We start from the raw sequence: 14,780 nt of genomic DNA on the forward strand, positions 1-14,780 counted from the left end.
GAAATAGCCACATATACGACTATATGAAGACAGAATGATGAGTAGGGCGGGATGTCAATCCTACCGGCAAATATGTGTTTCATGTCTTATACGAAAGTGAAAGTATGCTGAAATATTACCGAGAGCGCTTTATCTGTTAGGAACACTGACAAAAGCTACTGTTGTTTGACACATTATTTAAACTATGTTGCTAAGAAATGCCTATTAACCTTGTTTTTTTGGTTGGGCCAGCGAAATATGGCAGTGCAAGTAAAAATCGGAAACCTCTCCGAAGAAGTACTGAACAAGGTAGCTGATCTGACCATAGCCTGCTCCATTGTTTGTTCTGTAGTGTGTGTGTGTGTTTTTGATGTGTCCAATTAACAGCAGCGAGTGTGTTTTAATAGATACGCACCACCTCATAGTGTCCATACTGAGCCGCCAGGTGCAGTGGGATCTGTCCGTCATGGGAGGCACTGTTCACTGCAGCTCCAGACCGCAGCAGCATCAGCACTGAGTCTGCTTTACCCTGCCATGCTGCGTAATGCAGCGGCCGCATGCCTGCACACAAAAATCATGCACAATCAGAGCTGTGAAAATGCCTAATACATCTCGGGCCCGGGATTTAACGCCCCGTGCAGGGCTCTTCTTTAGACATTACACTAAAGAATCATTCGAACACTAGCTCTTAAGTGACGTTGGTGAATGAGCAACAGGTTCTGCTGTTCTGACGTCAGGTGCAGATGTGAATGAATGGCGGAAGAAAGTAGTTCCTCATACAAAAAGGATTTTGAGACTCTGTGTTTGATTTTTTTACTATATACACTATTACGCCGTTAAACCGAGGGTCACCAAACTTGTTGCTGGAGGGCCGGTGTCCTGCAGATTTTAGCTCCAACCCTAATCAAACACACCTGAACCAGCTAATCAAGGTCTTATTAGGTATACTTGAAACATCCAGGCAGGTGTGTTGAGGCAATTGGAGCTAAACCCTGCAGGGACACCGGCCCTCCAGCAACAAGTTTGGTGACCCTCGGTTTAACGGCGTAATAGTGTATATATTAAAAAAATCAAACACAAAGAGTCTCAAAATCCTTTTGTATGAGGAACTACTTTCTTCCGCCATTCATTCACATCTGCACCTGACGTCAGAACAGCAGAACCTGTTGCTCATTCACCAACGTCACTTAAGAGCTAGTGTTTGAATGATTCTTTACACTGTAAAAAAACAACTTAATTTTACAGAAAAAAACTCTACATTTTTTAACAGTAATTTTTTGTCATTTCACATTATATTCAAAACTTAGTAAAATGACAACCAATCTCTCTAAATTAACCGTTTGACTTTCATTTTAGGTACTTTATTATTAAAGACAAATTACCGACATTTTAGTTTTTTATACAGGGAAATTACAGTATTATTTATACAGTTTTTCTGTTATTTTAAATTATATTCAAAAGTTCGTAAAAATTACAAAAAATATCTGTAAATTAACGGCTTGACTGTTATTTTATGTACTATATAAGTAATGACAAATTACAGCAATTTGTCTGTTTTATACAATAAAATTGACGTATTATTTACAGTGTTTTTTCCTGTTTTTTAAGTACATTTAAAATTACGTAAAATTAAAGTAATAAATTGTAATTACTTGCTCTGTAAAAATAAAAATAAAAAAAATCATAAAAAAAGGTCAAATGACTGGCAGCTACGGCTGCCAAACAAAAACCATAAAATTACGGTAAAATTTCTTTGTTGGAATAAAGTGCAAAAAATAATAAATCTACAGATATTGTCATTAAAATGTTTACAGAAAAACACTGTTATTTTACAGACTTTTCCTAGATTATTACTATCAAATCCATTTAATAAAGTAACACAATAAGAGCGCTCACATACTGTTCCGGATTCCGCTGATTGCGCACACACAGTTATGAACTGATTACATGCACTTTAAAAGCAGCACAGACGCACGCACCAATTGCTTAGTCTTGATATACTGCTACTGTGAACATTATGACGCGTTTCTCTTCTTTTGCCTTGCTTCGTTTGTTAATTTTTTACGTTGTTTGCTGCCAGGACTGATCATTTGCTTGTTAATTGACCAAGACTCTGAATTCCCTGCATACATCTGTTTGCAGTTTGCCCCTGTGTCGACTTGTTTGCCTGACCATCTCTGTGTAATAAACCTGCATTTGAATGTGCACTTCTTTGTCAGGGTCCCCTTCACGTTACGGTTCCATTTCATTTAAGATCTGTAACTGAATCATTTCATACAACTTAAACCTCTACATGTTTTAAAGTAATACTATTCAATAAAATGTGATGTTATAGTTGTGAGAATTGTAATCAGTTGTATCTCGTTTGATGTTTTTTCCAAAACTTTTTGATCCAAAATAAAACTGTTAAATTACGAGCAAGAGCATGTCTTGGCTTTTTATTAAAGGCGTTAAATTGTAAAAAAAAAAAAAAAAATTAAATAACATTGTTTTCTCTTGAACTTTTAGTGCAGGCACTTTATTAATGGTGTTCGATCATAATAATCATGGACAAGTCAAAATAAAATAACACTGTTTCTCTGTAAAACTCTTAGTGTGTTACTTTATTAAATGGATTTGATCATATTAATCTAGGAAAAGTCTGTAAAATAACAGTGTTCTTTCTGTAAACATTTTAATGAAAATATCTGTAGATTTATTATTTTTTTCACTTTATTTAAACAAAGAAATTTTACCGTAATTTTATGGTTTTAGCCGTAGCTGCCAGTCATTTGTCATTTTTTTTTATTTTTTTTATTTTTTACAGTGTAGTGTAATGTCAGGATTGGTGACCCCACCGTTAACCTGTTGTATAAACACAATACCACACTTTTAGCAGTGCGATGTGGCTGTATATCATCACTGTTGGGACACTAACGACCTGTAGCCTCATGCCAATGCACGCCTCTCACCAGTGCCGATATACAGCCATAATCGCACTGCTACTCGTATAATATTGCTCATACATATGACATAACTATATATCATAATAAACATTTTTAAATGGTTTTGACATTAAGAATTTGTCTTGGACCTGAATGGGAAGTTGAAACAACTAGTCTGAACTGGATCAATGCACATTAACGGCAAGAAGCTATTATTTTGACTGAAGTTAGTGAAGATGCAGTTCTAACCATTGCTGTCCTTGATGTCCACGACTGCCTGAGCCTCCAACAATAGAGAAAGCAGCTCCGTAGTGCCTGTGAGAGCAGCATGATGCAATGAAGAAAACCTGAGTGGGGGGAAAACAGAAAACTTTCAACAACAACAAAACAAATGGAAGGAGTAGTGGAAAAAGCCTTTGACAACGTAGGAACAGTCCTTGCAGGCTAAAGCCCAATAACAACGAAGCCACTCAATAACATTTATCAGCTTATTTTGATAGCAGTGCACACGCAGTTACACTTTCATCCTTCCCCACTTATGTGGCCACAAAGAGCACGGAAAAAGAAAAAGCTCCAGAACATGGGAGATTGCCAACAAACCAATGTCTTGTAAAAGCGTCTCATATTGCTGAAGCTGTGGCACAATCAGAGACGAAAGTCTGAAATTTACAAGCTTTCTTGAGGGCAAAATATAAAAAAGGCACCAAGACGTGTTCAAATCAGTGCGAGCTCAGACGCAAAACAGCGTGTCCTCTGGGCACAGACGCCCTCGTGAGATCTGATGTGTGTGGAAGGATGACAAATGAAAACGCTGCTTGTGTGGGGTTGACGTACGTTGTTAGGACATGCCGAAATCAAAGCACGACCTCTCGCAGGTCAGTAACAGTTCCGTCTTCAAGTAGCACTCCTCAAATACTTCAAACATCCCGAATATAAACGTCCCCCCTTAAGTAAAATCCTCACAGACAGCACCATTACTGGAAGCATATCACATTAGAAGAGGAATCTGTGATTTGAGCCAAAACTTGCCTCGAAAAAAGGTTTGACGGGGCAAGTTCAACTTCAATGTGATGCTTTTGGAATAAATAATGCTCCAGCTGATGAACAACTTTGCATCCAAGGATGTTAATGAGGAAAGTCACAGCTTGGTAGCAGTATTTAAAGCAATGGATAGGGTGTTTGAAATATGCAGTGGAACTTTGAGACTCTTTGGTATACAAAGAAGCAAGGTCTGTTGCAAAATCAAGTAGGATGCCTTTTAAAGGCTGGATTTTTCCTACACAACATTTGCCACAGCTTTTGTATGAATGTTTGTTGGATGGTATTCTAGCATTGCCTGTTTTTTTCTGAGAATATATGCAGTGCTGCTCAGACTTTGTGTTCAGAGTGCCTGCAATGCCTTAAAGCAGGGGTTCCCAAACTTTTCAGCACGCGACCCCTAAAATAACAATACCAGTGACTCGCGACCCCCAATATCCCCTGAGGTGGTTATAAATACAGAAAACTTGCATGCAATGGCGCACACACACAAATAGACCAAAGTTTATTTTTTTTATGTATTTCAGTGCTGTAAATGGGCCAGAAAGTTTAACCTGGTGTTATAAAATCAATCTGCTGCATCTGACGCTATTGCTGTGTCTTTAATATAATGTACTTACCCCAGGGGTCGCAATCCAATAGAACAAGTAAATAAGCTACTATAGTAACTATAAACGATATAAAATTTTTTCTCTTCAGTTGGTTATGGATAAAATATGGTAATTCTTATGGTCTAATAATAATGAGTAGATTTTTGGAAATCACCAGGCGACCCCCCTTCATTGTTCCGCGACCCCTCAAGGGGTCCCGACCCCCACTTTGAGAACCACTGCCTTAAAGGTCCATGAAACCCCCTGGTTTCAGCAGGGAGTTTTCACACCTCTACTTTGGAAAAAGTCTGAAAAGTGGGCGTGTCCAGCTCTGTTTAGGGGGTGTCGGAGAAACTAAAGTGGGATGGTGTGGGAGTGTCTATTTAGGCACCTGCTGAGTTTCAGAGTTAAAACACACACACACACACACACACACAGGGGAGAAAGTGACTGTTTACATGGACATCTGTAGTCGAATTATTTGCCAAATTATTAAATGGTGGACTTTAACTGCAGTTTGGCTCTTTCATTCAGGGAATTCATTCATGCCCCTCACGACAAACGAGATTTTTGATTGGAGGAACTGCTCTAAGCGTGTATTTTTTATGCAATGTTTGATACCGCACGGCGAATGAGAGAAAAAAAAAACTCAGCATTTACCAGAAACCTAGATGCACACGGCAGGTAGCGTCAGAAAGCCGCGTGTGTTATTCCGGTCACTAAATGCGGTGAAAATCCTACACGAGGTTAAAGTTTGGTTGTGGTGCTAACATGTTTACACTCGGTGCAATAGTTTGTTCGTTACGAACAAATTAAATAAACAAAGAGCGCTGGACGCTCACTTACCAAATCTGTAGAGACAGGACAATCACCAGCAACTAGAGCCGCGTCTTTATTAAGAGGAGACTACAAGCGAATCCGGATCTCAGCGTTTGCAGATGAGAACAGCTCTCAGGTAAACAATAATCCTCCTTAGACACGTAAGTTGTTGTTGTCGAGCGTCGCGTACACTGTTAATCCACACGTGACTCCAGCTGCGCTCTCACAGAGAGAAAATGAAAACAAAACTGAACTGCAGCAAACTATAAAAGCAACACTTCACGCTTGTTTTGCCAACACAACGTGGCGTCTCTGTCGTCTAAACACTGTGACAGTAATGAACATTAATGAAGTTGCACAATAGAGCGCGCTGATTGGTTTGAACCAAGCCTTACTCATGCATTAATGCAGCACACTGTAAGACGTAATAAGACACACTCTGGCACAGACGCCCAGTCTGCACGCTGGAATACACGCTATTATGTCATGACCGTGACGCAGCTTCAAAAATTTGTTTCAAACCGGAAGTACGAATTTGCTTGAAATAACGCAAAAACAACCAATTTACAGTTTTTAGTGAAATATAGGTGTCCTAATAGTGTTTTTAGCAGTGTGGGACACATATACCACTGTCAACAGCTCAAACACATGTGTTCTGGTGTTTCGTGACCCTTTAAGAAGTTCATCCGTTTTTTTTTTGCATTGCATTTTCCGTTGCATTGTCTTATGCAAGAAACGTCTTAAATATCTAGACGTCTGCAGCACAAGTCTGGAAACTTTGCCTATTCCTGCATTTTAGCCCACGCCTGACTCATCTTCTCGAGAATCACACACAAATATCTCAGCCATCTACTTTGCAATGCAGGTATTTTGGTCCAACATTTTATCACAGTAAAAGCAAAGGATCAGATGATTATACTCGACAAGAAACCATATGAGGTCAGCCAAAAGGAGGCGTTCATTTCCTGAACCCAAAACTACAGACTGACTTCTCAGAGCAGACCGTTGGATGTAAAGTGGGAGAGCACAGACAAGTAGAGCGGAAATGAATCCGACTGGATGAATATGAAGGCTAAAGTTGATCATTGGCATGAACACACTAAGACTGTGGTTTAAGACAAACACTTTACAGAGTTCGCAAGTAAGTCCTATCCTAGGAATCACAAGCGGGTGTCAAACTCTCTTAAGATGTAAATCAGCTTGACACGCAAGCATCCTCACAGTGTACATTCCTTACACTCGTGAGAAAGCTGTACAGTCCTCAAATGAATTATTCATTCTCAGGCAGTGGTTGTCAACCATGATCCTGGAGTCCCACCGATACCACACATTCGACGTGACTCCTTAAATCAGCTCATTAGTAGACACTCGAATACCTAAGGAAGAGAGACATGCAAATTGTTGAGGAGACTCTAGAAACAAGATGAACAACCACAGTTTAAGTGAAGGACGAATGGGAATGGTTTGGTACAGTGGTTAAAACCCAAGACCATAAACCAGATGCTTGCTGGGTTAATCCCTACTTGGTCCCAAAATGTCAATCCCTGTTATTTGTCATCATAAAAGGGTCAGTATAAACTGACAGGAATCTAAGCTGGGTGATGGGGTCATGTCAAAGCATCGACTCTGTAGTTCAGAATTAAGACTTTGCATGAACGTCCCAAAGACAAATTCCACCAGACTTGGTAACTCGCCAACTAGACTTTCTATTAATGCAGAATCAATTACAGACAATTACTGCGCAAAGATCTCCAGAGGCAGGGAACATTCCTTGGCACCACAACAAGAGGGCAGGTTAGGGCAGGAAACGGAGACTACCGGAGGCCCCAATGCACAAAGCAATAGGTACAACATTACAACTCAACTGCTCAGAATCTGAGTCATCTAAACAGGTAAGACTTCTGTGTTTGAGGTGAGGATCAAAGTCAGTTCAGGCCCTGGTTGCCAGTAGACCCACACAGGACCTACACCCTAATAACAAAAGATTCCACAGAGTTGGATCCCCGTAAGAGGAAATGCATTTATTTGATAATGCTTTTATGTGGACCTCACAAGATTACCACATTTATAACCATCAGTAGACTGCACAGATTTCATTCCTATAAATGTCTGCATGTTCTGTGTGGCACAGGTTATCAGATGTGGGGTTCTTTGGTAAGAGGCATAATCACTCTTTTGTGTTATTTGTTCGTACCTGTACCTGACCTGCTTATGGTCAGACCGAGAGTCCTCTAAGAGGATGTGGGTGCTGAAAGAAACCCGTGTTGTGAAAGATCTCTCTCTCTCTTGCGCACAGAAGACGGCACTCTTCTCCTTCTGCACTTCCATAAACACTTCCTTGAGCTTACTAGGAAAATCAACTAAAGAAACAGGGAGCTGTGAGGAGGGATGTGCGGTTGTGGTGACAATCTGTTGTTGAACTGATTGTTGTTGACCTGAACTGGACAACTAGAGACAAAATCCGCATTTTCCTAAATCACTAATTCACTGAACTGCACATGAGGTTGATAATTAGGTTTTGAACCTTCTCCTGAATAGCTACTGTCAGCTACTTAATATCTAATCCTGCTTCAACACACTTGCCAGAAATTACCAAGGAACTCCGAACACCTTCATTGGGTGTTTCGGGAGGGTTAGATGGTAACACTAGATCTCCAGGATAGCAGGGTTGAGCAGGGTCCTTGAGCAGGGTTGAAGACCCCTGTCCCCTGATATTAATAAACACATAATTCTTAGAAGAAAAAAAAGTAAACGACTTAGCATCATGTTGTTGAGATATTTCAGTCCATTCTCCAAATCAAGTTATAGTAGGCTTCAGAAGACTAGAGCTCAGTTCAAACTAGGGCTGATTTTTCAGATTTTTTTTATTAATTCGAATTTACGTTTTAAGACGATTTAATTCAGACGCCATCTGATTAGTTTCATGTTAAATATCATGCGAATGTGCGCGTTTGGTGTGTGTGATAGTTTAAACTGTCATGTGCGGCGCCGTGTCGCGGCGCTTCTGGTGTGCGACCTGCTTGACTGCCTGTTAAAGCGTGAAGTCATGTAGGATTTTACTTGTTGCATTAGTCTGTGTGGATCGTCAAGACATATTCCCTCTTCAAGTCGATAAGCTCAATCTCAACATGTTTGAAGGACGTAAAAGCCTGCCAAGTGAAAAACCGCGCCGGTCTTTTGGTTTGAACACGAGTAGAAGTGAGGGACTGTTGCAGTGAAAATGAAAGTAGCCGCTCCCATGACGTCATTTAGCGGACCTAGTTGAAAACCAGACAGATCAGGCAGCATAATAGAGAGTGGAGCAAAGCGCATCAAATGATCGATATTTAAAAGGGGGAAAAAGAAAAATAGATTAAATATATTATTTAATATTAGACACACATCTGGTGCTTGTTTTTGCTCCTGCTATACGTTCACAACTTCACACATTGGGTTAAATTAGGCTTTACAGTTTCCATGTTCAGTTCTTTTCTTCCACTGGATCTTAAGAAAAAGGCAGCGTCATTACAACCTGACATTCAATCAGAAGACAAAGTCAAAGCCGAGCTGATAGCCAATCTTTCCTAGGCTCAACAAAACTTGCAAAAAATACCTCTGTATTCCGGCAAGTGCAATATTTACACAAATATTTATTATTCAAATCTTCTGCAACGCTATTTAACTCGTGAATTTGTTTTAAATTTATTTACACCTTGACCGATTCTTGTATGACATGTCCATTAAAAATACACTGTTCCGTAACCAGATGGTTACTCTTAAAGAGAATGTTACTTCAGTCATGTAGTTGTGATGTTTTGAAAAGACTAGTGACACATTAAAAAATAAAATCGAAATCGAAATCATGAATCGGTCAAACTTTATAAAAAACCTAGATTTTTTTTTTTTGCTGAATCGCCCAGCCCTAGTTCAAACCAAATCATTAATTCCTTAATTTTCTTTGTCCCTTTAATAATCAGGGGTTGCCACAGCAGAATGAACCGCCAACTTATCCAGCATATGTTTTACGCAGCGGATACCTTTCCAACTGCGAGCCATCACTGGGAACCACCAATACACTTCCATTCACTAACATACACTACAGACAATTTAGCTTACCCAATTTCTTTGGACTGTGGAGGAAATCCACGCAAACATGGCGAGAACATGCAAACTCCACACAGAAATGCCAAATGACCCAGCTGAGGCTCGAACCAGTGACCTTCTTGATGTGTGGCAAGAGCGCTACACTGCGCCACTGTGCTGCCCCTCCAAACCAAATCATTATATTTCAACTTGTAGAACTGCTAACCATTTTGGAAACACAAAACAAGACACATTGTAAACAAAGTTGATATTTGGGGACAACACAGTACTTGTCCAACAGGACAAGATCAAGAAGAGTCATCCGGCCTTGAGCCATCCTTACTGCCGCTGGGCCTTGTCTACAATAAGCATTTAAAGGAATATGCTAGTACAGGTATGGCCTAAAGCTGTTTACACACCTCTAGAACACTATTAGCAACAATTAAACCTCAGCAAGAGTGCATAACTGTACCGAACAGTTCATTTGAACACGCATAGAATCAAATGCACAAACATGCTCAATTAACTGGAACATCATCACGGTTGCATTCAGCCATCGCACCCGAACAAAACACAGATTTGCAACCCCAGGAACTATCAAGAGCAGGTCAGACAGTCCGGTGGCCGTCCCGCAGCGATATTGAGCAGTTGTTGATTTACCAACAAACACGCAATTCGGAAAAGTTCCCAGAACTCAGCGAGGGTCTCGTGTTACAAGGCTTGTCCACTTTCGCCTTCATTTCTCGGGATGTCAGGCACAGATTTGATGCGTCCTGGCAGCGTTGCCCTGGGTGGACAAAAGGACAGGGCTCCAAAGAGTCCCTCTCACACCGGCCTGGCCATTCATTCACACACATTCCAGGACGTTTGCCATGGAGACGCCCCCCCATACAAATCCCAACAGCTCCCCTGAAAGTCAAAGGCGGCTCAAATACTAATTTGTCTCACAGACAAGCAAAACCTTCAACGCTACACCACTATTATTGGTTAAACCCCCACCAAATCCTGTGTTACTTTCTTTCTTTGGTCATTTTACTGACAGACCTGGGCATGCTGAAGTATTAAAAACTTTCACAATCAAAAGCGCCAGCTTATGATGCACGCTGAGGTCATCATTCAGCGGCAAGCAGAAACAAAGGCTTTCCTAACAGTGTTGTAACTTCCTTTACATGAGTGTATCAAATGTCCCAAATTAAAAGACTAGGCTTAACATTTGAAGCTTGTTTCATTGTAAGATTTGCATAATATTTGTATAACGCTGCCGGATGGTTTGAGTCAGGCCCGGATTGGCTAATCGGGAGGACCGGGAGAATTCCCGGTGGGCCGGTCCGTTTTTTGGCCGCGAGGGCCGGTGTCCCTAGCTCCAGAATCTGTTGCTCTCAGCAATCACACTTTTTAAATTTATTTATTTACTTGACCACAGCCTTTTTATTCATTATTATACCGCAACTCTTCTCTTTTGATCTATTTTAATGATGATAAAACTCAGTTGTGTCATCATTCATAAAACAGTTGTTGTGGTCGAGCGGATAGCACGTTAGGTTAAGACGCCGTGGACCCGGGTTCGATCCTCGTTAGAGTAATTTAGTGTTTTCATTTTTATTGATAAGACATATAATATTGTTAGGATTGTTGAACATTTGAAGTTCTAAAGCAGCTGTTTTTTCAAAAAAAAAAAAAAAAAAAGACGTGATAGTGTCATTAGAAACTGATTTGGAAATATTTATTTATTTACTTATTTTAATATAGTCAGTTGTGAACTGAGGTGGGCCGGTCTGAGGCTTGAAACTCCAGAGCTGAAAAGGTGTCCCACTCCGGCCCTGGTTTGAGTTTCACAAACATCTAAGGCCATGTCCACACTAATGCGTTTTCATTTGAAAACGCATATTTTTGTCTCCGTTTTGCCCTTCCATCAACACTGAGACGCGTTTTTAGGAAACAAAAACGTATCTTTTTGAAAACGCTCTCCAAAGTGGATAAATTTGAAAACGCCTTTTTCGTGTCGTAGTGTAGACTGTGAAAACAGAGTCTTTCGAAAACGATGACGCGTTATTTTTGTCATGTGACACTCAGTCATGTTACTAATTCGTTTACTTTATTTTCGTTGTGAGTATGATTTTAGTGATGTCGTCCTTACTGTGAGGGTAAGCAGCGTCATCAGCAGGATACTGTTCTTTAAAGCGGTCCAGTATATCGGCGTATTTGTTTTGGCACGTCTCCCAGTCTACATTTTCACTCTCTTTTGCAACTTTGTATTCATGTGTTACTCGAAGCAGCAACTCTACTTCATTGTCAGTCCATTTAAAAAACTCTGTGCTTTTCCTTGACATTTTGCCGCAACGTTTCAAAGAGCCGGAAAGAAAATAAACGTCAGCCGGAAATGACGCGTGACGAAGCGTCTTACGTTTCACGCATGCGCAGTACAGGTTGAAAGCATTGGTAGTCGTTTCAGTGTGGATGACAAAGTTTTGGAAAACGAATAGAAACGACAGTGTGGACGTGAAGCGTTTTTAGAGGAAAACTCCGTTTTCAAATTTATCCGGATTAGTGTAGACATGGCCTAAATGTTACATTAAGTGCATGAATATATTTAAACACATCAATCTTCTCCTGGCTTTGGGTAGTAGATTGAACTTGCAGATTTCGTAAGATGTCAGATAGCCTGCAGCTTCAGCCTACGCAAGGGTGAGCCTATGTGCTTTATTCCCATTAATAAATGATGCAGGTCTCTGCATGACATGCACAACTCTGAGTGAGTTCAGCTACATCCTTTCAGCCCTTTTCCTGTTTTCCACCTCTGGTTTCCATCGGATAGATAGGTTACATAGCAAAACCCGGTCAGTAGAAACCATGGCAGCTTAAAAAATCTCAAATTAAAACAGCGTGATTGATGAATCTTAATCTAAAAGTGGAAGCAAGCCAGTCTAACTCATACGTTTATCCTAAATATCTCTAGCTATTCACTTAAAGCGTATATTATATTGCGTATATAGTGTCAGATTTGACAAATGAAGCCAAAAGCACAGGTCAGCACTCAACAACTCCATCCATCATTCGCTGTTTTCCTCTTGCCGTTCCCATCCGGCCTCAATAATGGCCGTTCGGTGCTTTGTAAACACTCCTATCTAATTTGCAATGGTCCTTATCCGTGAATGGCCACCTCTGACCCCTCGACAGACCCACCGCTCTTTCCCTTCTTTATGAGTGAGAGCCCGAAAACAAGCACCTAAATGTCACCCAAGTCTCAACTTTAATATATGAGGCCAACGTAGCGTTTTACAGCCCTGTGAGAGGCCCATCTTATCTGGAGGACACTGTTGACATGGCATGCTTTAATGGACTGAGAGAGCAACAATACTCGGTCTGCTTAAGATGAGACACAGGTTCTGGCTTGTATGAAACTGGCTAAACATGGTCACTTCAGCAAAGATGGACTAAGGCAGGGATTTGCATCCGGTGGGCGATCCTACAGCTGCACCGTGAGATGATAAAATGAGCTTCAATGTTATAGTATAATTATTTGATTACATTATTAACTACAATCACCGGCCACTTTAGTATTAGTACCGGGTTGGACCCCCTTGTGCCTTCAGAACTGCCTTAATCCTTCATGGCGTAGATTCAACAAGCTACTGGAAATATTCCTCAGAGATTTTGCTCCATATTGACATGATAGCATCACAGTTGCTGCAGATTTGTCGGCTGCACATCCATGATGCCAATCTCCCGTTCCACCACATCCCAAATGTGCTCTATTGGAGTGAGCTCTGGTGACTGTTGAGGCCATTTGAGTACAGTGAACTCATTGTCATGTTCGAGACACCAGTCTGAGATGATTGAGCTTTATGACATGCTGCGTTATCCTGCTGGAAGCAGCCATCAGAAGATGGAGACACTGTGCTCATAAAGGGATAGACATGGTCAGCAACAATACTCAGGTAGGCTGAGGCGTTGATTGCCTCACTGTTAAAGGGCCATGAAACCCCCTGGTTTCAGCAGGGTGTTTTCACACCTCTACTTTGGAAAAAGTCAGAAAAGTGGGCGTGTCCAGCTCTGTTTAGGGGGGAGTGTCGGAGGAAGAAAAGAGGCATGGTGTGGGAGTGTCTGTTTAGGCGCGCTGAGTTTTAGAGTCAAAATACACACACACACACGGGAGAAAGTGACTGTTTACATGGACATCAGTAGTCGAATTATTTGGCATATTATTAAATGGTGGACTTTAACTGCAGTTTGGCTCTATCATTCAGGGAATCCATTCATGTCCCTCACAACAAACGAGATATTTGATTGGAGGAGCTGCTCTAAGCGTGTTTTTTTTATGCAATGTTTGATACCGCACGGCGAATGAGAGAAAAAAAAAAACTCTGCATTTCCCAGAAACCTAGATGCACACAGCAGGTAGCGTCAGAAAGCCGCGTGTGTTATTCCGGTCACTAAATGCGGTGAAAATCCTACACGAGGTTAAAGTTTGGTTGTGGTGCTAACATGTTTACACTCGGTGCAATAGTTTGTTAGATACGAACAAACTGAATAAACAAAGAGCACTGGTCGCTCACTTACCAAATCTGTAGAGACAGGACAATCACCAGCAACTAGAGCCGCGTCTTTATTAAGAGGAGACTACAAGCGAATCCGGATCTCAGCGTTTGCAGATGAGAACAGCTCTCAGGTAAACAATAATCCTCCTTAGACACGTAAGTTATTGTTGTCGAGCGTCGCGTACACTGTTAATCCACACGTGACTCCAGCTGAGCTCTCACAGAGAGAAAATGAAAACAAAACTGAACTGCAGCAAACTATAAAAGCAACACTTCACGCTTGTTTTGCCAACACAACGTGGCGTCTCTGTCGTCTAAACACTGTGACAGTAATGAATATTAATGAAGTAGCACAATAGAGCGCGCTGATTGGTTTGAACCAAGCCTTACTCATGCATTAATGCAGCACACTCGGAGATGTAATACGGTACACTCAGGTAAAGTCGTCCAGTCTGCACGCTGGAATACACGCTATTATGTCATGGCCGTGACGCAGCTTCAAAAATTCGTTTCAAACCGGAAATACGAATTTGCTTGAAATAATGCAAAAACAACCAATTTACACTTTTTAGTGAAATATAGGTGTCCTAATAGTGTTTTTAGCAGTGTGGGACACATATACGACTGTCAACAGCTCAAACACACGTGTTTTGGTGTTTCGTGACCCTTTAAGTACAGACTTAACTGTGGCTCAACCTTCCAACCACTGCATATCAACAAGGTCTACATTCTCAGGTGTGCAAGGCAAACCGTGAGTAAATGATGTCACAATTTTCCTATTTAGGTAACATTTAGGCATAAATGTTGCATGTTTTTGGAGGTTTTCGGCT

General features: G+C 40.9%; 1 protein-coding gene across 16 annotated transcripts in view; it reads right to left on the reverse strand.

Moving 5' to 3' along the window:
• The window catches only part of caskin2b (CASK interacting protein 2b), a 121,884-nt gene that overhangs the window by 45,786 nt on the left and 61,318 nt on the right, over positions 1-14,780 (reverse strand). For all 16 annotated transcript variants that reach the window (XM_087245358.1, XM_087245356.1, XM_087245354.1 and 13 more), the window contains exons 4-5: positions 3,153-3,250; positions 395-540 (exon numbers count right to left, since the gene is read on the reverse strand). In XM_087245358.1, the coding sequence (XP_087101484.1) occupies positions 395-540; positions 3,153-3,250 (244 nt within the window). The remainder of the gene's footprint in view (positions 1-394; positions 541-3,152; positions 3,251-14,780) is intronic.

The sequence above is a fragment of the Danio rerio genome, chromosome 3 (genome assembly GCF_052040795.2).
Source record: "Danio rerio strain M-AB ecotype USA chromosome 3, GRCz13ab, whole genome shotgun sequence".
NCBI classification, from domain to species: Eukaryota; Metazoa; Chordata; class Actinopteri; order Cypriniformes; family Danionidae; genus Danio; species Danio rerio.